The sequence below is a fragment of the Dermacentor silvarum genome, chromosome 1, assembly GCF_013339745.2.
Source record: "Dermacentor silvarum isolate Dsil-2018 chromosome 1, BIME_Dsil_1.4, whole genome shotgun sequence".
In the NCBI taxonomy this organism is placed as follows: Eukaryota; Metazoa; Arthropoda; class Arachnida; order Ixodida; family Ixodidae; genus Dermacentor; species Dermacentor silvarum.
The window spans coordinates 441520632-441544038 of record NC_051154.1 but is presented as its reverse complement, the minus strand read 5'-3'; the positions used below and the strand labels follow the sequence as shown (position 1 = coordinate 441544038).

Here is a 23407-nt window from a genome sequence, read left to right as displayed (position 1 = left end):
AGGTGGCATGAACTTCCACAGACATGACAAGTGGCGTATTTTCCAGCTTGACGACATGTTAGTATCCCGTAGCCTAGGTAATATATTTCTACCCCTTATTGCATGGCCACACTTTGTAGCAAAGCGCCACCAAAGGCTGTAGCTTCCTTCTATGCTGACAAAGGTGTAAAACAGCAGCAATGATTTTGCTGCCATTCCAGTACTTGTGTGTGATACAGAGGCTTTGGCTTTCCTCTCGCTTTACCCTGGTTTAGCCAGACTAAAGAAAATGATTTTTTTATTCCCGCAATGCCCCTTGTATCACACAATTGATGTGATTATCAATTTATTGCAGTTTGCACTGACAGCAGCAGCTGCTACACCGCGTGAGATGTTAAGCTCACGCACATTTAGATGATTATTATGGATGCGTATTATGCCAATGAGATGTACCTACTTGTCTACATATTGTGCGAACTGTTATCGAAGCCCTTCCATGACCAATGTATCACCGTTGTCGTTACTAAAAAAGAGTTGTGGAAGCAAATGTTGCACTGTTTCGCAGTGCCATTTCCAGAAACGTTTGCGTCATCAATTAAATCCGTTTTAGGGGCGAAGCTCCTTAGGGTGTGGGTCTGTCCCTCCTCTGTAGTAGTAGTAGTAGTAGTAGTATTAGTCGTCGTAGTAGGTAGCCACGTCTACTTTTATGAAAAAAAACTTCCGAAAGTTGTGTCCGTAGCGCGGAATCGAACCAGGGACCCCTCGCTTCCGAACGCGCGGCGCTAACCACTACGCTACGAAGCACACATGGACACACGCACCACGATGACAATAAATACCCAACATTAACGAAAGACTGCGCGTTTCTAACGCGTTTGTGCTAGCGCGTTACGGCCCGTGTAAGAAGCTGTTGTAAGACGCTGTGGCCTTTCCGCCTTACCCCCGTATTCATAAACGCTCCTCGACTTGAACTTGACTTGCCACCGCCTTGGGCAGCGCGTTCGAAACGCGTTGAAGGCGGTGGCAAGTCAAGTTTAAGTCGAGGAGCGTTTATGAATACGGGGGTTATACTCTTACAGCAGTCATGTGATGGCATCGGCAAACGCGGTGCACGTTCCGGCATGTGTAAACGGCTGCGTAAGACGCTGTAGCCTATCCCCCTTACTAGAGAGTACTGCACGTTTCTAACGCGTTTGCGCTAGCGTCCCCTTAAGCGGGAGATGGTGCAATTATAATGAAGGGCGCTGTTATAAAATAGGAATGACGTCACATATGGCGCGTGTCATTGGTGGAAGTCAATCGTTCGATTTAGTGCGGCGAGACTGGGCGAATTACACGGAAGATTCACGGTTTACCGATGATTCCCTCCGGAGCTTCGCCCACTCATCATCATTCACCCCGTGGATATGCGGTGTTTTTTTACTGACCTTGAACAATGCGTGGACACCAGAGGATTGAGTCTGTATGCAGTCTTAAGCGATCCCAAGCCTAATAACTAACAATGCATTTTTAAAGCAAAAGGGTAATCTACTGTGCCTTGCGATGTGTTTGCTACTTACTATGCAAAGTAGCAAATATCCAATACATGCTTAAAGCTTTGCCTGTTAGGTGTGGTTGTTCTACAATGACAGTGGAACATATGCTGGACGGCACCATGTGGGCACAGAGCATTGTGCACACAGGTTGTCTTGTCTGCAGATGACTGGATCGTCAACACACACAGTCACATAACAAAGAGATAAATGTTATATGCTGATTACTTGTGGATATCGCTGAGAGATGCTTTGAAACTGCAGTGGACAAAAATAGGCCGTTGATGATGACTTGTGGCGATCCCTGCCCACAAACTTGTATTAATGGCTTTAAATGGTTGACTTTATGGATGAGTGTTGGGTATGGGCAACACACCAGAAAAATATTTCTTCCTTGCCAAGTTTTGGTAGTGAGTATGAAGTTTCTGGTTAAATGTCTTCGAGCAACACTAAATGACAGGCAGCTAGCATCATTTGTTGGCTTAGAGCAAGAATACATGGTGAGGAGGAAGTAGTTTGGCACACAACTCGCTTTCTTTTTGAAAGCACTGTCAGATGAGACAGACCGATGCAAGATCCCCAGCTGCAGTGGTATCAAACGGGCAATGTAAAGCAACTGAGTTGTACACCTATTGTTGATATATAGGATGAGAACTGTCTGTACAATTTCTAAAACAAGCAACAAGTGGCTTGGGGTGAAGTTCACTTCCAGTGTTCTGCCTTGTCTTATCCCCTCTCACTGCTGAAGAAGTTTCCGCAAAACATTAGTTCTGTTTAGTTGAATATGCTTATTCTCGAGTATCTTGCACATTTAGATGAAAAATGAACATTTACTTTAGGTATTTATATAAATTGTCCCTAAAGGCAAAAATGTTCCAAAATCCGGGTGAATTCATGATTGAAAAAAAAGTTTTACTCCGACTTAACTCATTAACAACAAAAGGGCATAGACGTTTCACCACATATGCAAGGGGCATCTCCAGCATGCATTGACAGAAATGAGGGGAGGTCCCAGTCTACTTATCACGCACGTCCTTATAAATGTCCGGCAAGGGGCCACGGTTAGTGTTGCACGCCAATGCGTTACGACTGTTGAACCAGGATGCCAGGAGTTTTCTTTTCCCCCACTTTTGCTCTCGGGTCAGTGTGGTCGCATTGTCAAGGTCGAAACTATGCTCTTGTCCAGCAGTGCTCGACAAGTTCCGTCTTAGAACGCATTGCATGGGTAGCCTTGACAAACTCTCCTTTCTGTTCTTTCAATCTCGTTGCCTTTTTGCTGCTCGTTTCGCCAATTTAAGTCGCGTCACAACTGCCGCCTCGGACTTTATAGATGACCCCGCTCTAATCGTCCGCAGGGGTGGTGCCTTTCGGTTTCGTGAACGCACTCCCCGTGGCTCCCTGCCGGACGTCTTCAAGGACGTGCGTGATTGGTAGAGTGGGATCTCCCCTCATTTGTGTCAGTGCATAATGAAGATGCCACATGCATAGGTGGAGAAACGCCTATAACCTTTTGTTGTTACGGTGTTATGTTATGTTATGTTAAGTCGAAGTAAAACTTCTAACAGCGAAGCTCTTATAGGCTAGGTTCCAGGAGATTGCTTCCGTAGAAAACCAAAAGTATAGTGTACAAGAATTCTGATGCGTCGCGCCACCTTGTGGCGTCTAGTTCACTTCGTATATACCAAAATTGGCAAGGAAGGGTACAAATGTATGACGAACATGGCTGATAGGTCATGACATCAATAACATGAAATGCACGTCAGTTACGTCACGATTACCGATAATAAAATCACGTGTGCCGCATACCCGCATTGGATAGGCGGGTATGAGCCAGGGAGAAGAAAGAAAGAAAGAAGGAAAGAAAGAAAAGGGAGAAAGAAAAAAAAAGAGATAGAAGGACAACGAAGAGAACTCTATGTGTCTTTATTAAATCAATATAGCAATTAACCATATATACCGCATAGTTATCAACAAGTACAGCCTCGCTGGTCTTCCATCTTCACATAATGGAATGGCTTTGAATTTTTTTCAATTATGTTAACAGAATTGGTGCCGCTTCACTCAGGAATGTGAGCAATTCAAATTACTCATGCACGTTAAGAAACAAGACAACTGCTTGCTGGTAGCAGAGCAAATCCCAATAAGAGAAAGAAGGCTCACCTGATTTCGTTATCGCACAGACTGTACTCCATGGCCAAAGAAGTGTGGCTGCAGCTGATGTTCTGGGATCGCATGACAACCTTTTCCAGGAACTTCTCTGCTGACAAGAAATGCAGAGTGGGCCTTTAGCATCCTGTTCTACAATACAAGTAGCTTAAACCAAAACCTTTATTTATCAAGGCCAGTTGACGCTCATTTTAAAGGATGATGAGCATGCAACACTGCCACATTACATGTTGAAAAATATGCGCAAAATTCATTCCTACAGGCATGAACATTACGAAAAGCATCACAACACTTCTATGCATTCAATTAGCATGTTGCTACTGACAATCCAGATCATGTGACTATGCAAATAAAATTCTCTCGTGAACACAACTGTAATAGAAGATGTATTTCTGATGCATGTACCGGTAACACACTTAGCTTTGAACAGGCAATAAGGGTTGCTGCTCTAGTGATGACATATTTAGCTACAATGTTGGCTAAGTGGTTCCTGTGTCAGCTAAGGCTATACCTGTATAGTAAATATAATGTTCACAAAAATTTAAAAGTCAATAATTGAGGACTACGAGCACAGAACTGTGGTCTCTAAAATGACTGAAAAACTGAGTGTGCATAAGGAAGGAGGTTTGCGACAAGGTTACATTATTGCGCAGACCCATAAACACAGAAAGTGGATCATGTTGAAATCAGCTTGATGAAATGATGGAGAGGCTTAAAAAACATGCACCTTTATACTAGGTTACACCTTGTACAATAACTAGAACTTGCCTACTGCGGGATTTTGTCCACTCCGCTGCCGCACATAAATGAGGTAGTCCTCTGTAAACAGCACTGCTGCATCTGTTTCGTGCGGACCCAACTGGAAGATCCGTACCTCGCCACGGTCCGTCATCTCTGTCTGCAGACATAATACACGTGTCACAAGTGAGCTGTCTGTGGCCCCCATGGAACACACCTGGTTGTTGTGTGACTGGGCTAGTTGAGAATCCATTTTAAAAACAACGTACCAGCTAACGAAGAATGACAGAAGACAAAAAAACAGTGCTTGTGTTTGTATCTTCTGTCAGTATTCTGTCCGCTGGTGCGCTGTTTTTGTAATGTAAACTTGTGGTGATTAAAAAAAGGCTACCACGCGGCATGGAGGAAGCAATATGCCATGGAAACAACTCCATAATGATTCCCTTATTACTTGAAGAAGTTATGACTGTTAGGCAACCCAAACAGGCAGCAGTGGGGAATAACCGCAGGATATGCAAATGGGCACCCTTAGAGCAAAATGATAAACAGTGGTACAAAATGGCAATAAGGCTACCAGGAAGATTATATGTAAAATGCAGCAAAGACAACCATACGCTCTTTGCTCTCTGCCACATGAACTCTATATGACTTGAAGCGGCATTGAAGTGAACTGCGAACAGCCACCCTGGATATCTTTTATGCACGACATGACTTCATACTGCTGAGTTACTACTTTCTGGGGTTTTACGTGCCAAAACCAGTTCTGATTATGAGGCACGCCGTAGTATAGGGCTCCGGATTAATTTTGACCACCTGGGGTTCTTTAACGTGCACTACAACGCAAGCACACGGGCGTTTTTGCATTTCGCCTCCATCGAAATGCGGCCGCCGCGGCCGGGATTCGATCCCGCAACCTCGTGCTCAGCAGCGCAACGCCTTAGCTGACTGAGCCACCCCGGCGGGTATACTGCTGAGTTATATGCCACTCTGATTGCAAGCTATCTCGATAATAATATATCATATGCTTCCAAGCTTAAGTATTCACAAGTATATTTCTCAGACTATGGTTCACGGATATTACATCACAAATCAGATAGCAAAATTAGCTCCGTAATGATTGTTGCTGCACCCAAGAAATATTTCCAGCTGATAGGGGCAGTTTTCGATACGCAAGTGAATGCTGCTCGCAGTGCTTAAGTGGCTAGTTTCAGTGCTTGCATTTGTGAGAACATTTGCAAAACGTTGTTGAATATAAATATGGGAACCCATAATACGTAACGCAAGAGACGGTGCAGTCCAGAAAAATGGTTGCGAGTATGTCATTGATACATGGCTGACTGTACCAAGTCAAGTTGTCATTAACGGCTTTACGACAGCCAGACTAAGAAATGCTGCAGCGGAGATGTTGGACTCTGAAGGCGATGACCTTGACCATCTATTTCTTGAATCCAATACACTTGACTTGCTCTGTTCAGACAGCTACAACGATAGTAATTTGCCTGAGCTTTACAACTGGTCTCTTTACAGTCTATTTAATGACTGATTGTTCTCTAATAAAGGAATATAAATAGTGTTAAGTTGCTTCTTTTCTTTGTATCAGAACACACACACCTTTTTTCTGCACTAGTCAGAATGAGTTCTCATTAAGAAAGGGATTAGTTGAGTTAGATTAGCTTTTATTGCTCTGTGGTTGATACAGCATGTTAACTTGTCAACTTGCAATTGTAAAGCTTCCATTAGCTTCTTCAGATCAGCTCACTTCATGGCATACTGTGCCTAAAAGGCTCAGATTTAACCTAAAGTTGACCAAATTTTCATCATCGTCATATTGGCACATCATGCTGCAATGACAGCTTGCCTCCAGCTAATAGATATAGTGCGAGGCACCCATGCACATTTGTGCAAATTTCCCACGCCACCGTTTGCTAGAGGCATGAAGCTACCTGGCAAGCCATTTGGGCATTTTGCAGTATGGCTGCCACTTTGAACATGTATGAACACTGGTTTTCAGTCACTATGGAGACTTAAAAAAAGTAAATGTAACAGCACTCGTGGAGTATGACATGTTGATTCCCATCCCGTTATCGTTCAGCTCATCTCGTGTTTCAGCAGGTTATTTAGATTAGTGAACTCTAACTTCTATGCTTACCTAAATGAATGCGTGTGTAGTCGAAATGCACTTCAATGCGACACTAATTCAACACATGTGGCACAGTTTCTGGACGGAAACATGCTCGATGTAAAGCGTACCTATTGTCAAAAAAAAAGATTAACATAAAAAAGAAGGTGCGGCAGAATACAAGTGTTTGGAACAGAATGTTTTTTATAAGTAACATAAGCCGATAGGTTCTAGGTGTAAGGGCACATGGTTTCCAAGGGCAAGCACGCCAGTTGTGAAGATCACTGTTTCAGATTCAGTATTATAACATATTGCCACCTGTAGGTAGTGGGTCGAGGGCAAGAGTGGGTCCAGCCCAAGAGAAGAAAGAAGACCGCGCGCCCCCTTCTCTGCTCGAGCCAGCCCCGACGGTCGCGTCTTCCGAGAGCCAGCTGCTCTACGAGTTATTAAACCTTCAAGTCCACTTCTAGAGGCTCGTGACAAACTGGTGGAGGTGCTGGGTAAGCGTCCTCACGGATGTTGCAGACCCCTCCAAGGATCCGCGCTACGAATCCAGTGCCTGTCGACACTCCCGTGCATCGGGCCAGCCGCTCCCTGTCCCGTGCCGAGGCGAATTATTCGACTACGGAGAAGGAGTGCCTCGCGGTTGTGTGGGCGATCATCAAGTTTCGCCCCTATCTCTATGGTCGTCCCTTCAAAGTAGTGACGGACCACCATGCCCTCTGTTGGTTGGCAAGCATGCGCGACCCTTCAGGACGACTGGCACGGTGGAGCTTGCGGCTACAGGAATTTGACATCACCATCGTTTATAAGTCTGGCCGTAAGCATGAAGACGCTGACACGCTGTCCCGCGCACCCATTGATCCTGCCAGTCAGGAAACAGAGGATAATGACGGCTTCCTGGGCGCCATTAGTTCGTCGGACTTGAGCAGACGGCAGCGTGACGACGGTGAGATTCGACCGATCATCGATCATTTAGAGGGTCGCGACACAACCATACCACGCCATCTGTCCCGCTCGCTGACGTCCTTCTGTCTGCGAGATAACGTGCTGTATAAGAAGAATGCTCGTTCGACCAGCCGTGCTTACCTCCTGGTGGTTCCAAGGGACATGCGCGACGACGTCCTCTTCGCTTGCCATGACGAACCGACATCTGGTCATTTAGGCTTTTCACGCACACTCGCTAGAGTAAGCGAAATGTACTATTGGCCCGGGCTTTCGGCAAGCGTCAAACAGTACGTTAAAGGCTGTCGTGAATGCCAGCGCCGCAAGACACCATCCGTTAAACCGGCTGGCTTACTTCAGCCAATTGAAGTACCTCACACGCCTTTCGACCAAGTCGGCATGGACATTCTCGGACCGTTTCCCCTTTCTGCCGACGGCAACAAATGGGTGATCGTCGCGACTGATTATTTAACACGCTATGCTGAGACGCAGGCGATCCCACGAGCCACGGCCTCAGAGGTAGCGCACTTCTTCATGCGCCACATCGTCTTGCGTCACGGTGCTCCCTCCACTGTAATAACTGACAGAGGGACAGCATTCACAGCGCAGCTTATGGACGAGGTTTTTGAATTGAGCAACACCAGGCATCGCAAGACGACCGCGTACCATCCGCAGACCAACGGACTTACCGAGCGACTGAATAAGACGGTCACAGATATGCTCGCAATGTACATAGACGTTCAACACAAAACATGGGATCGGATCTTGCCTTACGTGACCTTCGCGTATAACACCGCCGTGCAAGAGACGACGCGCTTCACGCCCTTTCGCCTTCTCTACGGTCGCGAAGTCCAGACGATGCTGGACGCTATGCTGCCGTGTCAAGACGCTGACCTATTGACAACTGACGCCGAGGAATTTGCAGAGCGTGCTGAGGAAGCCCGGCAGCTCGCGCGGCTGCATATCGGCCAGCAGCAGCAGGCAGACGCACGACGCTACAACATCCGCCACAGGGACGTGTCCTACAACCCCGGGGACCAAGTTTGGGTGTGGACCCCCGTTCGTCGTCGTGGTCTCTGTGAAAAACTGCTAAGCCGGTATTTCGGTCCGTATAAAGTGCTCCGCCGCGTCAGTGACGTAAACTACGAAGTTGTTCCGGACACATCATCGCAGACACGGAGTAGGACACAAAGACAACCGAGCTCAGACATAGTTCATGTTGTGCGCATGAAGCCGTACATTGCGCGTCCGTAACTTTTTTTTGTTTTCGTTTTTTTTTTGTTCTCTCATTCCCTTCTTTGTTTCTACTTTTCATTTATCTTTGGGAGATTGCTTCTTCGTTCATTGACTGTGCCGGCGTGACGGCTACTTTATTTTGTGTACTTTCGCTTTGCCTGCCTTCTTCGTCGTTGTCTTCTACGCCTATTTTTTTAGCATCGAGGCGATGCTTTTGTTCGGAAGGGGGGATATTGCCACCTGTAGGTAGTGGGTCGAGGGCAAGAGTGGGTCGAGCCCAAGAGAAGAAAGAAGACCGCGCGCCCCCTTCTCTGCTCGAGCCAGCCCCGACGGTCGCGTCTTCCGAGAGCCAGCTGCTCTACGAGTTATTAAACCTTCAAGTCCACTTCTAGAGGCTCGTGACAATATTCGCAGATGTAATAGAAAGACTGTGCGTAAAGTTGCAGTACGTCTTACAAGAGCTGCAGAGGCTCAGCTGGGCAAAGTGCCCTACAGCATAACACCACCTGTGACCTGGGGTCAGACAATGATGGTCTGAAGCCGTGGTACTAAAACATAAATATAAGTTATTGTTGGCTAGCAACTGCTTACATTAAGTGCATGCCCCAAATCATGCTGTACTTACTACCAATGATCTAAACAATTTCACCTGCAGGCAATTTCATGGCAGCGCTTCTTCTGCCCAAAAAGACTTCGTTTGCTTTTTCACCGCCCGTTTCAGTTAAATAAGACCTTTAGGAGAGTGTTTTCCCGTCACGGCGGCCGTTACACAAGCACTATCGACTGGGTCTGGTGGCTTACCAACGCGTTGTCGACGTCTACTCTGTTCTGGACCATGGCGTAGAGCTGGTGCCTCATGGCGATAGCTGGAAAGCCGGCCAAGAACTTGTCCGACGGGAATGAGGAGCGCAGCATCTGCAGCGCTGACTTTGTCTCTCCGGCGACGCGCTGGCTCGGCAAGTCGAAGTGTAGGCTTGGCAGCACGGCCGCGTCTGCGATCACGCGTTCATTTCGCACTCTGTGAATTTTGCCATAATCGGGCGACAGGAGCCAATCGTCGTAGGGAAAACAAGAGAGACAGGCAAAACATGCAAGCCGCGCAGCTAACATCAGTGGTCATCTAAACCGGGAAGACAGTGATACAGCTACGTCGTAGTACCCACCTTGGCCGTTGGCAATCTCAAACGGTTCGGCCGGGCAGCAGAGGCGTTTCCTGGCCCGCATGGGTCGTTTCTGATTCATTGCCAGCACGCAAAGCGTCGACGCGAGGACCAATGCGCCACGATCGCCTATGTATGCTAGCGGCTTACGTGTTGCCTAGGGAGATTCGATTACCGTCGTAAGAGCTACAAAAATATTGATGATGATGATGACCTTATCATCTTTGGCGCATACCCACTCGCGGGGATCGGCCAAGAGTCGGGCAGATTTTATATATGTGCTAAGTGAATAAATTTTCCAAATGTCTAATTTTGGTAAATATACCATAGCGAATAAATTCTAAGGCGATTCAATAGACAATAAATATTTAAAAAGTATAGATACGAGTACAAGAGGCAATAAGGTAATGATAAATGGAATAATATGCTTAACAACGAAATCGGTTTGATTCAAGCATAAATTTCGCTATGGCGATGCATACATTCCTGTGTGAGTGTCCAAGTACAGAAGCTCCGAAAGAACGCACTTCTAGAGAGTTCATATTCTTGATATAAGCGCGAAGAAGACACGGACAGAGGCAGAAGAAGACAGGACGAGCGCTAGTCCTGTCTTCTTCTGCCTCTGTCCGTGTCTTCTTCGCGCTTATATCAAGAATATGTTACCGTACCAACTCGCCCAACTATCCATTCTTATCTAGAGAGTTCAATGGCAGGCCGAAATGTCGCATTGTAATTTGCAATATTCTTTCTTAGGGAGGAGAAACGCCGGCAGTCCAGTAAGTAATGGTCGATCGTTTCTAATGCGTTACAGAAATGGCATAAAGGGGAAATATTGTCGCGAGAGGAAAGGCCAGATAAGTCCATGAGCAGCGAACGGCACCTGGCAGATACCCACTACGGTACCTTTACTGGAGCGGCCACAACAACCAACGTCGTTTACGTCGTCTTTCACATCCTCCCAGTCCAAGAGTGGGTGCCCGATCTGATGATGGTTTTGGGATGAACATGTAAAACACGCGTGGCAATATATACATAAAAGGGCAGACCAAAGGCGACATCCCCTGTGGGCATATTGAAATTTGAAGTATCTGTGGCTTGAGCCATCCCACAATTTGCAAAGTTGGGAATACCTCGTGGTTTAGAACATAGCTGGAACATACGCAGCGTATTATAGTCTTAGTAAATACGGGTAAAGAAAGCCAACTCCATTGCGGAAAGTAAATGTAAAGCCATAACACGGTATCGTGTGAAGACGACGGCGCCAACTTAGACAGCCGTCAGAAATTTGTGGAAAATAAGAAAAACGACAAAGAAATGTTTTTGTACAATGTTTTTTTTGTGCTATATTCTTTTTGTACGTGCTTTCCAGATAAGCCTCGTAGATAAGTCCAGCGAGATTTGAAACTGCTTAAAGCTACGGAGATGTGCGCTCTCGTGCTAACAATCATAAAAGAAATAATTTGAGCTTAGGGTTGCTTTGTTCTACCTCAAATTTTGCAGCAACATTGCATTGTATGGTCCAGATAGTTCACTACGGGACTTAGCACTATTATACCTACCTTATCTGTCAAGAAAAAAAAAACGCAAAGATGCCTTCATTAGCACCCCTCCCGATTGTGATGATTATGTTGTGGGCGCAGGTTAGCCAGATGCACAAGAAAGCAACCAGAGACACAAAGAGACGTATTTATGACACGAACGGCACATGGGACGAATACGGGAGCACGAACTATACAGATAAGCTGGATAAGTGTCACGCGCGAGCACTCACAATTCTAAACAGGATTCCGGCCTCGTGGCGACGGCTCGGCGGACTTGGCTCTGACGGCGGTGAGTACGGGCGGCGGTTGAAGCTCAGGATGGCTCCAGGACGTAGCCCGGTTCCGGAGCGTTAGCTCTGGGTCGTAGCCCGAGCTCGGCACCGTAGCGGTGTGATGAGTGCCGGGACGAAGCCCAGCACTGCAGTGGGGCGGCGCCCGATTTGCGGAACAGGACCAGGGCTCTGGGACGTAGCCCGAGCCTGGCAGCACGGCAGCGGTCGTGCGAGCCGGGACGAGGCCCAGCTCAGCAAGACCCACGACGGTGGCAGAAGCCGGGGCGACGCCCGGTTTGGAGAACAGGACCAGGGCTCTGGGTCGTGGCCCGAGCCCGGCAGCACGGCAGCGGTCATGCGAGCGGGGACGAGGCCAAGCTCAACAGGACCCGCGACGATGGTAGAAGCCGGGGCGGCGCCCGGTTCGCAGTGCAGGACCGGAGTGCCGGGACGTGGGCCGGCGTTCGGTCCTCTCTATCTCGCTGCACTGCCCGTTCTGTCAGCTTTGCTGCCCCGTCGTTCCACATATCTCTCCCGGCACGCGCACCGACCACGTGCACCAGCGACGCTCACTCCCGCGCTTTTCGGCCCCGCACGCCGAGCACAAGCACGGAAAAGCCCGCGCATTTCAAATATCGGTTCCGCACACCGATCACAAACATTAAATTGTTGTCCCCCTACCACACTTCCCCCCCTGTTCAAGAACGACGCGGCGGTGAGGTAGGACGCGTCGACTAAATATGAGTAACACACAACACAGAGTGCGCAGTTCGTCCGTTCGTCAGTGAGTTCTTTCTTATGGTCCGGTAATTTCACTTTATACCACGTAATGCACTGCACTGTTCGCAATGTTGACAAATTCAATGTTCCAATCACTCTACATGACTAAACTTTTTCTCTGCACACATTTGTGAAAACTGACATCGCAACTGTCCGTGGTCATTCCAAGATAATATTCCTTATTTATCATACCAGTTACACCTGTTCACTTTTTTTTTCGTTTTTTCCTGAGCTCCCATGCTTGTCTACTTTCTTTCTGCTTCCTTCTCTTTCCTACGCCTACAGATTGCTTGTACGGCTTGGAATGGCTTGGGTAGAGCTCTGGCTTCTTCAATTTTTCCCTGGACGCCTGCATCTTGTCATGCACCTGCGTTTTATGACGCTGTTTTCCTTTCCATTGCCTTTGAATCTTCTTCCTGCCCTTACGCATTCTGTGCAAGTTCTTCCTGCCCTTACACGTTGCCTTACGTCTGGGGCGCTTCGGGTATCTACTGGCTTTCTCATTGCTCGGTTTCTCGGAATCTAAATGCCTCATTATGTCTGGTGCCTGGCGATCCCTGAAATCATTTTCGATTACCGATTCACTATCTTTGTGAGGTGAATCTACTTTTTTCTCTGCTGTCACCTGCTCCTCGTTTATGCAAACCTCTATTGGGATGTCAGCCATCCTCTTAACCTGTTCAGTCTGCATCAAGGGCTCCTCAATGGTGAGCTTCACCTCTACGCCATCACGGCCGCTTTCTAATCTGCCAACTTCTGGCATCTTTCTCATGTCATGCAGTTCTTCTCGCAGCATCTTGAGTTCTTTCTCTTGGAGCTGCTTCCTCTCTTCGTAAGCTTGCTCAGCTGCAGCAAGTTCCGCTAATCGAACAGTCTCCACGCGTATCCTTTCTTCCTCAATTAGTTTGAGGTTGCTCACTGGTAGTCCACTATCTCGCACGTTCAAACTAGTTGTCTGTTCTTGAAGCTTGAGCTTCAGCAGTAAAACGCGTTCCTCGACTTGCAGCCGTCTTTCCTCGAGCTCCATGATCACGCGCTCATCATCACGAACTTGCGCGCGGAAGCGTCTTTCTGTTGCGCGTTCCGCGTCAATCCACTCGCGAAGAGCGGCGCCAGCTAAGCCCATGTGCTTGCCGATCGCGTATAGTCTCTCAATATCCATGGTTTCCTCCCGTGCGTCTAGCTGTCGGCAAGATCTTAAAGCCGATCCGGGCAGGCTCGCCAAAATTGTGATGATTATGTTGTGGGCGCAGGTCAGCCAGACGCACAAGAAGGCAACCAGAGACACAAAGAGACGTATTTATGACACGAACGGCACATGGGACGAATACGGGAACACGAACTATACAGATAAGCTGGATAAGTGTCACGCGCGAGCACTCACAATTCTAAACAGGATTCCGGCCTCGTGGCGACGGCTCGGCGGACTTGGCTCTGACGGCGGTGAGTACGGGCGGCGGTTGAAGCTCAGGATGGCTCCAGGACGTAGCCCGGTTCCGGAGCGTTAGCTCTGGGTCGTAGCCCGAGCTCGGCACCGTAGCGGTGTGATGAGTGCCGGGACGAAGCCCAGCACAGCAGTGGGGTGAAAGCCGGGGCGGCGCCCGGTTCGGAGAACAGGACCAGGGCTCTGGGTCGTAGCCCGAGCCTGGAAGCACGGCAGCGGTCGTGCGAGCGGGGACGAGGCCCAGCTCCGCAGGACCCACGACGGTGGCAGAAGCCGAGGCGACGCCCGGTTTGGAGAACCGGACCAGGGCTCTGGGTCGTGGCCCGAGCCCGGCAGCACGGCAGCGGTCGTGCGAGCGGGGACGAGGCCAAGCTCAACAGGACCCGCGACGATGGTAGAAGCCGGGGCGGCGCCTGGTTCGCAGTGCAGGACCGGGATGCCGGGACGTGGGCCGGCGTTCGGTCCGCTCCATCTCGCTGCACTGCCCGTTCTGTCAGCTTGGCTGCCCCGTCGTTCCAGATGGTCTCTCCCGGCTCGCGCGCCGTTCACGCGCACCAGCGACGCTCACTCCCGCGCTTTTCGGCCCCGCACGCCGAACACAAGCACGGAAAAGCCCGCACATTTCATCTCTCGGCCCCGCACACCGAGCACAAACATTAAATGGCGTCCTCCTACCACACGATGTACAGATTGCATTCTTTAGTCTTCTAGGCTATGCTTTGCTTAACTACAAGGGCCCGAAGCAGCAACCAAGTTCGTAGGTGCCATGTATAGAAGATTAGGGACAATGTTCTTGGCAGCTTCTTCTTTCTGGGGTTTTACGTGCCAAAACCAGTTCTGATTATGAGGCACGCCGTAGTGGAGGGTTCCGGATTAATTTTGACCACCTGGGGTTCTTTAACGTGCACTACAACGCAAGCACACGGGCGTTTTTGCATTTCGCCTCCATCGAAATACGGCCGGCGCAGCCGGGATTCGATCCCGCGATGTCGTGCTCAGCAGCGCAACGCCTTAGCTGACTGAGCCACCGCGGCGGGTTTTTTTTGGCAGCACAACGTACACTTGTTCGCCCAATTATAAATTATGCCACCACAGTGTGGTCGCCCCATAACCAAAGCAACATAATCAAACTAGAAGCAGTTCAAAAGAAAGCCGTCCGCTTTATTTTTCACCGGTATGACCACAATTTTTCGCCATCGTCTGCCCTCTCATTTCTGAACCTAACAGTACTTTCCGTGCGTCGTGACGCGGAATCATTAAAATTTTTGCACAACATAAGTAACATGCCCTATTGTACTTCGAACACAGTTTGCCTATCTTTCGCCAAGCCTTCATCTACACCTAACATCCACGAGCTTAGTCTTTCCCCTTCCTATGCGCGTACAAATACTTGCAAGTACAGCTTCTTTCCCCGCACTATAGAGGTATGGAATTCCTTACCTGGCTCTCTTTGTTCGAAAATTCGAAAGTGCTCTTTATGAAAAAAAAAAAAATCGGGATAGCTTGCACTATTGGCGCAAGGCTAAAGAAACAGCGGAGCTCATCGGTATCATTCGTTCTCGGCTTCTCTCACGTCGGGATGTTCTCGGAGCCGACGCTTTTTCTCCCGTTCTCTATAGCATTCTCTCGCTGGACGTACTCGGGGTCTCCGGCTCGCCGTCGCCGTTTTGCAGCGGTTCTTCAGCTAACTATGCTGGGTCCAATCGGCGTTGACGCTGGCAGTCTCGCTTAGCAGCGCGCCGCGATTCTTGGTAAGCGGCTTCTTCCTCGGTAGTGCGAACCTTCTTTCGTCTCCCCATGTCTGCGTCTGGCGCGCCGCCCCCGCGCACCGGCTTTCATACGGAACAAAGGAGCGCATGCACAGTTGGCCGTGTGGTCACGTCTGACTCGTGGCGCATGCGCAGTAGTGCGCAGGTGGTGGCGAAGTCGCAGGGGAAGTGGGGCACAAGTAGAGTGTACTAGAACTATTGAGTGGCGCGACCGAACCTGGCGCGCCTCGCATACCGCGTCCCCTTTTTTGGAGAAAGTAGCGGTGGCGCTGGCGTCGCCCACTCTTGAAGCAAGTTGGCGCGCTCCGGCCTGTGATGGGTGTGTGCGTGCGCGCGTGCGGGCTCTGCCGCACATTTGTGACTCAAGAAAAAAAAATGGGGGGGGGGGGGAGTAGCGTTTAAATCCCTGTTATACACCTGGGTGCAAGGCTGGGTACGCTCGCACGGGCCACGGCCGTAAGGTATCGCTTTTTAAAGCTCCCAGAGATGAAGAGCGAAGACTTGCGTGGGAGAGAAATGGGTGCAGACTTATTAATAAGCTCGTCGGCACTGATTGCACTGTGTCCGAGCTTCACTTTTAGCCTCATTTCACCGTGAGAGACTACGGGCACATAACGGAACAGAAGTTCGAGTGCCAAGAATGAAACCAATTCTTCGACCTGACGCGGTGCCGACTATTTTGCTGAAGGTGCCTCGATATCTAACCAATAAAACACCGACACCGCGGTCACTGACGCAACGGCGTCAGTTCGCGTCTGATAATGACGTCGAAATTTGTTGCATTGAAGAGAGAATGCTTATTTAAAGCAACCATGTGCAACAGAATTATGATTTCAGACACTCTTTACGGAGACCCACGAAGGAGAGCGCGTTAAAGAGAAAAAAACGAAACAAAGCTTAGAAATCTTTAAATCTGCTTTAAAAACAGATATCGCAGTTGTGTGAACTGCATCTGTTAAAGCATCTCGAGCGGGAAAATGTTATAGATCAATGTACAGCTTAGAAGAAATATTTATAATGTTTACGAACATTTTGGAAAATTCCTGCTAAGAAATTATGGGTGTCTTTCAGAGCAGTCTATAATACATCAATTTTGCGCACTGCGGATATCCAAGTATACAGATGATTGCAGTATAAAAATTTGTGACATTTTCGTTTAGTACTTAGTTAATTTGATGCTTGCCTTTTGTTTTAGTTAAACAATATTTGTATAAAAAAGATTGACAGCTTTAATGAACATTCTGCTTCCTACACTTTGATCATTTGAAAGTTTTATCTCAAAAGGCAACAAACCCCACCAAGAACGGTGCAGTGGAGGCCGAGCAAATTGATATTTTTTTCGCATGCATTTAGGTATAGGAGGTAGGTGTAAATTTCTTGCAGTTCGAATAAGGATTCTGATTACAGACAATATCTATAGCTTCGGCAGAATTGCGACTAAATGAAAAAAAATTATACTAAAAACGTGTGCTCGTTTATTTTTCTCGGGTGAATATATATTTCACTGTCTAACAAATGTTATCGCTCCGTGTAGGACGCATGTATCGGAAATTTCTCGAATGTTATCGATGGTTGTATCGGCTGTCTGTTAATTGTCACCGAACCTTGCGTAATCTGATTGCGTGTATGCGCGACGCGAATTGTGTATTATTTTCTGGAAGACACGCTGGCACCAGCGATTACTCTGGAACCTTCGATGACTCATACGTAGAGAAAGAGTCAAGTATAAAAGCCGACGCGCTCGACCCGCTGATCAGATTTTCAACTGTGTTCGCCGCTATCGTTGTACTTTGAGTGTAGCCGGTTTTCCGGGGCGCAGGTTCTCCCACTGAAGAGTTAGTTTTGCCATTCACGGTTTCGCTGCTGTATTCTCGACCGTAACTACCACTTGACAATACAGTTACTGCAGTACTGCTCACACACTCAGCTGTGCTCATTAGAATGCGTCTTGTACAGGAAAATTTATAATTAAGCAGGCAATAAAATGAATGACGGGCATTGATCGCTCCAATAGCGACGTTTGATCCAATTTCCAAGCAGCAGGTTGATAATACGTTTTCTATAATAAGGTTATTGTCGCGCTTCACCAATCATGTTACAATCATTTTGCGCGTCCTAAAAAAACCCTCTCCGATCATGCCAGGTGCTCGCCCGGCGAAGATTAATTGTAGCCGGGACTGTAATGTTGTTCAGTTGCGATGAAACATTAATTTCTACGTTCCTTTCGTGGAAACTCTCCGTTTCTGCAAACGCACCAGCAAGCTCCCGCCTGCGAGGCCGGACGAGGATTTCAAGAGTGGTCGACTACAGCGCCGCCGCTACTTTTCCGCACGAAAAGGCCCTCTCCACGGCCGCCGGTCGCGCCACTCAAAATATTCTAGTACACTCTAGCACAAGCTATGCACAGTGCACGGGCGGGGAGCGCAGACGCGCCAGGATGACGTCACGGCGCATGCGCAGTATCGCGCAGCTGGCGGTAGCTCGGCGGAGCCGTGTGTCAGGCGAAGCGAGCACGCACCTGCGCCGGCGGTTACTAGGCAACGCGAGGTGACGTCATAGCTCGGTGCAGTTTTTTGCGGACGACTAACGGAGTTACGGATAGCTTAAACAGCTTTACTGTTAAAACAGAGTGCGTAACTGCTGCGCGGTTCTCCAGACGACTCCACACAGAATCTACTCCTGCAACGCACGGTAGTGACACCACTTTAATATTTTTTGGCAGAGTCTCGTATTCCACGCGGCTCTTCAGACGACTCCACACAGAATCGACTCCTGCAACGCATGGAAGTGACGTCACTTGTCTTGTATGCCGTGTGGCTCTCCAGACGACTCCACACAGAATCGACTCCTGCAATGCACGGAAGTGACGTCACTTTAATAACGTAAATTAAAAACAATGAAAATATATGAAATCTTACTAGACAATGCATTTAACTTCCAAGGATATGAAAGAAAACTGTCTTACGCGTTAATTAACGTACACAATTTGATTAAGGACATCATCGCAGAATGTGCTCAACTATACTGTCAAGCATTTCTGTGTAGTAAAAGTTACCGTTCAAATTACAATACAGCAAAATATTATATTAGCTGTCAGGTTCCTGCAAAGAAAGAAAGTAATTTTATTGAGCGTCTCGTGCACCGAATCCTCCGCGCGTCACCCGAGGGCCCGAAGGAATGTGGTGGTACCGTATACGCTCACACACGCTTCTCCCCCGTATGAGCATACGGCAACGACCTCGACACCTTCTATAAAGACGCCGCGCGCTACCCCGACATTACAGCCAAAGTGGTAGCGGTGGCCAACTGGAGGGGCGAAGCAGTATTATCAGCCACAATACCCACTGACAACTGCACGGAAGTGGAAGAATGTGCCATAGCCCTCGCCATCAGCGCTCAACCCCCAGATAAGATCATATATATTCTTACAGATTACCAGCAAGCATGTCGAAACTACACACAACGATGGATTTCACCGATAGCTCATAAGATGCTACACAAGAAGCAAAATATTCCACTAGTTCGCCTAGTCTGGACACCTGGGCATGCGTCTCTCCCTGACAATGGGCGCGTTCATGTTACAGCCCGAGGCCTCACCTTCCAGGCGCCCGTGGAAGGCCAGTCCAACCCAGAAAAGGTGGAAACGATACCGCTTACATACATGCTTATACTGCAACACCACAGACTATCCCGTATAGCATTCCCTCCACCACACGTGAAGCTAAACCGTGCAGATGCAGCCGCTTGGCGCCCGCTCCAAACTAATACATTTTCCAGCCTTGCTCTCCACCACACTTTTTTATCCTAGCCAGTTCCCCGCCAAATGTCATTTCTGTGGTGGACACCCAAAACTCTGCGACACCATTCTACGTGGGAATGCTCCAAACCACGCGGACTACCTAGAATACCCAACGCCTCCCAATTGCAGTGGGAAGCCGCTCTTTCCAGCACAGCCTTCGACGATCAGCGATACCTGATCGACCGGGCCAGCCGGATAGCAGCAGCAAATGGGGCCCTTGAATGAGGGCTCCACCTTCTGGGACTTCATTACAAAACACCAATTAAAGTTTTCTACCACTACTACTACTACTCCCCCGTTTGCTCTCAGGCGCCGTCACTTGGCCAGCGTGAGTGAAGCAGATGACAAGCGCTGCAAGCGTATAGCACATAACCGCGTTTACATCGCCACACGCTGTTTCTACAGCAGTCACCGAATGCCCCAATATGAATTTATATACAGTGTGACGGATACGTGAAACTGCAGTCTTCGCACTGTCCCACGAAGGTTACCTCAAAGGGACGGGCCTACATGAGTCATTTGCTAGCTGTCGTAAGAAAGCCTGTCACCGCGACTTGTTTGCGAGATCGAAGGAACCAGTGAACGAGTTTTGACACCGCGTTTCCTACAGCGCTGTGCGTCTTACTGCCATTATAGCTGCGCAAACATGAATGACTCGGATCGCGTAGAAACCGATGCGGCCGCCACCATTGCGCACAACTATAAACCGAAGCTTTGTTTTTCTGCGTCCCCGGGATTGTCCACGTCCTCGTGCGTATCGTCGAGTCCCGATTCTTGAAAGAGTAATAGTAAACTGGGCCGATCCCGGAGATCTTGAAAATGTAATCAAGACTGTGTAATGAAAGGTGACTCTGTCATGGGTCTTGCTTGGTGAGCTTGGAAGGCTAAACCCAAAGCAAACCCCTGCTTAGCTATTCAAAAATTATCGATTAAGGGAGCACATTATGAGGTCACGCGAAGAATGCACCTGGGGAGGGTGGGAGTTGCACATTTCGAACATGTTTCCTAGTGATGCGCATTGTTCAGAATATTTTATATGAAATGGCTGAACGAAAACTCAACTGCAAGTATGCTACACATTACAGCCATTATCATTCTGAGCTTAAAGCCACCTTATATTTCGGTAGTAAGCCTGCCCCTGGAACTTGATCGAACTATAAATACACGATATATTAAAACACTTGCACCCTTAAATTATAACAAAATCTTATTTCGAGCATCTTCGTTCTGCATTAAAAAAACATTGTAATTCCTCTCCTCAATGAAGCAAGGGATCCATCTTTGGCAGCTAGCTCCAGGTCTGTGGTACTTACTGTAGCGGTGTATGCGAGTAAATGATAAAATGTCGTCTCCTAAGCTTTCTCGAAAGCTATTTATTCCATTTTAATGCACCTTTAGGGAGGGCAAGTTGACGATTAACTATAATTGAGGTACACTGAGACCATCAGATTCTTTAATTCCATGTTCCGAGATATGGAAAAAGCTTGTACGTGACACAATGTGGCACTATGGCATCCTGGAGACTTACCAGAAATGGGCATCTGTGACATACTGAGCCTAACAAAACTATGTGAGCCGATGTCATCCCGCTATTAGATTTTCCTTCACGTAGAAGGCCGAAGCGCCCAACTCACTACTACTTGAATTGCAAGCCTCACACGATGCCATCAATTCCATCAGTACAGCACCCAACATCACAATAGTGCAAATCACTCTCGATCACTTACGATAAAAGACTATCACTTACTGCAGTGAAGCACCTCAAACAAGCTACAATTAGAAATGCTACAAATCTGACAATAAATCCACAGACTCGCCAAGTTCTCACATCTCAGTATTGAGGTGCACTGAGTACAAGGACATAGATGCAATAGGTTCAATCATTTGGACAGACCAATTGGCTCAATCGCCTGCATCATCTGCGACACCTAGCTGTATTCCTTCCATCTGAACCCTATGCTATCCACCACGCGCTGAAATCTAACCTCTGGTGGGACACATATATATTGTCACGAGCCTTCAGAAGTACCCTTGGGGGTCTAAGAAACCACAGAACAGCTGGCTCCTGGAAAGCGCGTCCGTCGGGGCTGGCTCGCGAGCAAGGAGGAGCGCGCGGCCTTTGTTCTTTTGGGCTTGAGCCACTGTTGCCCTCGATCCACTACCTGCCAGGTGCCAATATATGCCTTACTTCCCCAGTATGTCGGCTTCCTTCCCTGTGATCTTACCCGTCACCACCTTACACCATCCATCACCTGAGCGTAGGAATCGCCTAAAGTTGACTAAGAAATGTGCCCCAAGTGCTCCGCTCCTGTAGCAAAGTCAGTGGCGTGTAGCCAGGGGGGGGGGGCACCACGGACACGTCCTCCCCCTCCCCTAAAAGTCTGTGTTAGTATGTGGCTGGCGAAGCCACTCCCCCCTCCCTCACCCTCTCTGTCCCCAGTCAAGTGCGTCACTTAGTAGTTTCCGCTAAGGTTCACTCAGATCCTGAACACCGCTGCCACACTGTACTAGGTGACATGTCGATTACTGTGATCTATATTTGCAGGGCCGACATGCAGACTGCCATTCACAATGCATGTTAGGACCATTGCTTCCAGATCTTGGACATATCGATCCTTGAAAACCATTAATTGACCCCTGCTAAGCATTTGTCACCTTGACATTGGCATTGCAAAGAGTGCGGCACCGCATTTGTTAAACTTCCAAGCATGTGCTAGGTGTGCATAAATACAACTGCACTATCTAGAACTGAAATGTAAGCATGTATGCAGAGTTCTTCACTGACACCTCAAGATAACAAGCAAGAGTATTGTTTGCAACTCTGTGACCTTCTTTTAATGCACGTGAGGCTGTCAATGTGCAAGCAAGCATCCTTACATCCAAAGCAGTAACAGTTATTTTCGCTATAAAATATATTACAGGCATAAGCATTCATAAAGCTGTATTGCTACACACTGACTGCCTTAGCACAGTGAAAGTAATGGGAATATATAAGAACCACAAAAACGTGGTACTAAGCTAGTTACAGAAGTATCTGTGCATGGCTTAATTGTGTTGGGTGTCTGCTCGCCGATGTTTAGGATGAAATGAGCATGTGGTACTGGCAGATTCTGAGCCCTGGGGGCTCGGGCCTCCATTGAGAAAGGCGGCATTTTAGCGCTCACAGTATGCAGTGAGCTCCCCCTTTTCTTCTGCATATTTTGTTGAGCCCTCCTCCGTGGCGGCTGCCCAGGATCCACCTCTGGCTCGCGGATCAGGAAGCGGCATTCATCACTTATAGAGACCCTGAAAGTGGAGCTCCTGTTTCATTCATAGACGCAAAGCTATTCTTGTGTAGTATAATCATAAGCTATTGGCAAGATACATATGGAATATAAAAAAGTCAGTAATGAATAACACTTAGGGCAGAATGTCTGAAAGGTGGGCAAGTTGCTGTAGATTCATAGCAATGCCTTGGTAGCACGATGCAACACAGACGAAGGAAGAGAGGTGAAGAAAATAACAACATGCACTGTATTCACAAGAAATTTCGTTATTGAAAGAAAACGCTTATATAAGCGTTTAGCACACAGCCATATAGCCAGGCACTGCGCTTTAAGAAGCTTTGCTAGGAACTGTCAGACTTTTATAAAAAGTTTTGCTTTAACCCAGCAGGAATACCAACGTCGTATTGTGGATGATGCTGTTAAAAGGGCCGATGCACTGAATCGGAACGATTTGTTTCGCGCAAAAAGGCAATCCTCCATTCAGACACAAAGCACCCTTGTTCTGATGCACTCAGCATCGGTTCCAAATGTTTCGTCAGTGCTTTAAAATATTTCAATATACTAGCACAGAGTGATCACCTTAAAGTGATCTTTCCAGAACCACCTTGGGTAGTCTTCAGACGGTCTAGTAATCTGCATGTCATCTCAACGTCAACTAAAA

General features: G+C 48.0%; 1 protein-coding gene across 1 annotated transcript in view; it reads right to left on the bottom strand.

Annotated features, from left to right (window-relative positions):
- The window catches only part of LOC119448890 (serine/threonine-protein kinase 19-like), a 41274-nt gene that overhangs the window by 2758 nt on the left and 15109 nt on the right, over positions 1-23407 (bottom strand). Inside the window, exons 3-6 of the mRNA XM_049664362.1 lie at positions 22645-22765; positions 9517-9707; positions 4446-4575; positions 3672-3768 (exon numbers count right to left, since the gene is read on the bottom strand). Of these exons, the coding sequence (XP_049520319.1) occupies positions 3672-3768; positions 4446-4575; positions 9517-9707; positions 22645-22747 (521 nt within the window). The 5' untranslated portion in view covers positions 22748-22765. The remainder of the gene's footprint in view (positions 1-3671; positions 3769-4445; positions 4576-9516; positions 9708-22644; positions 22766-23407) is intronic.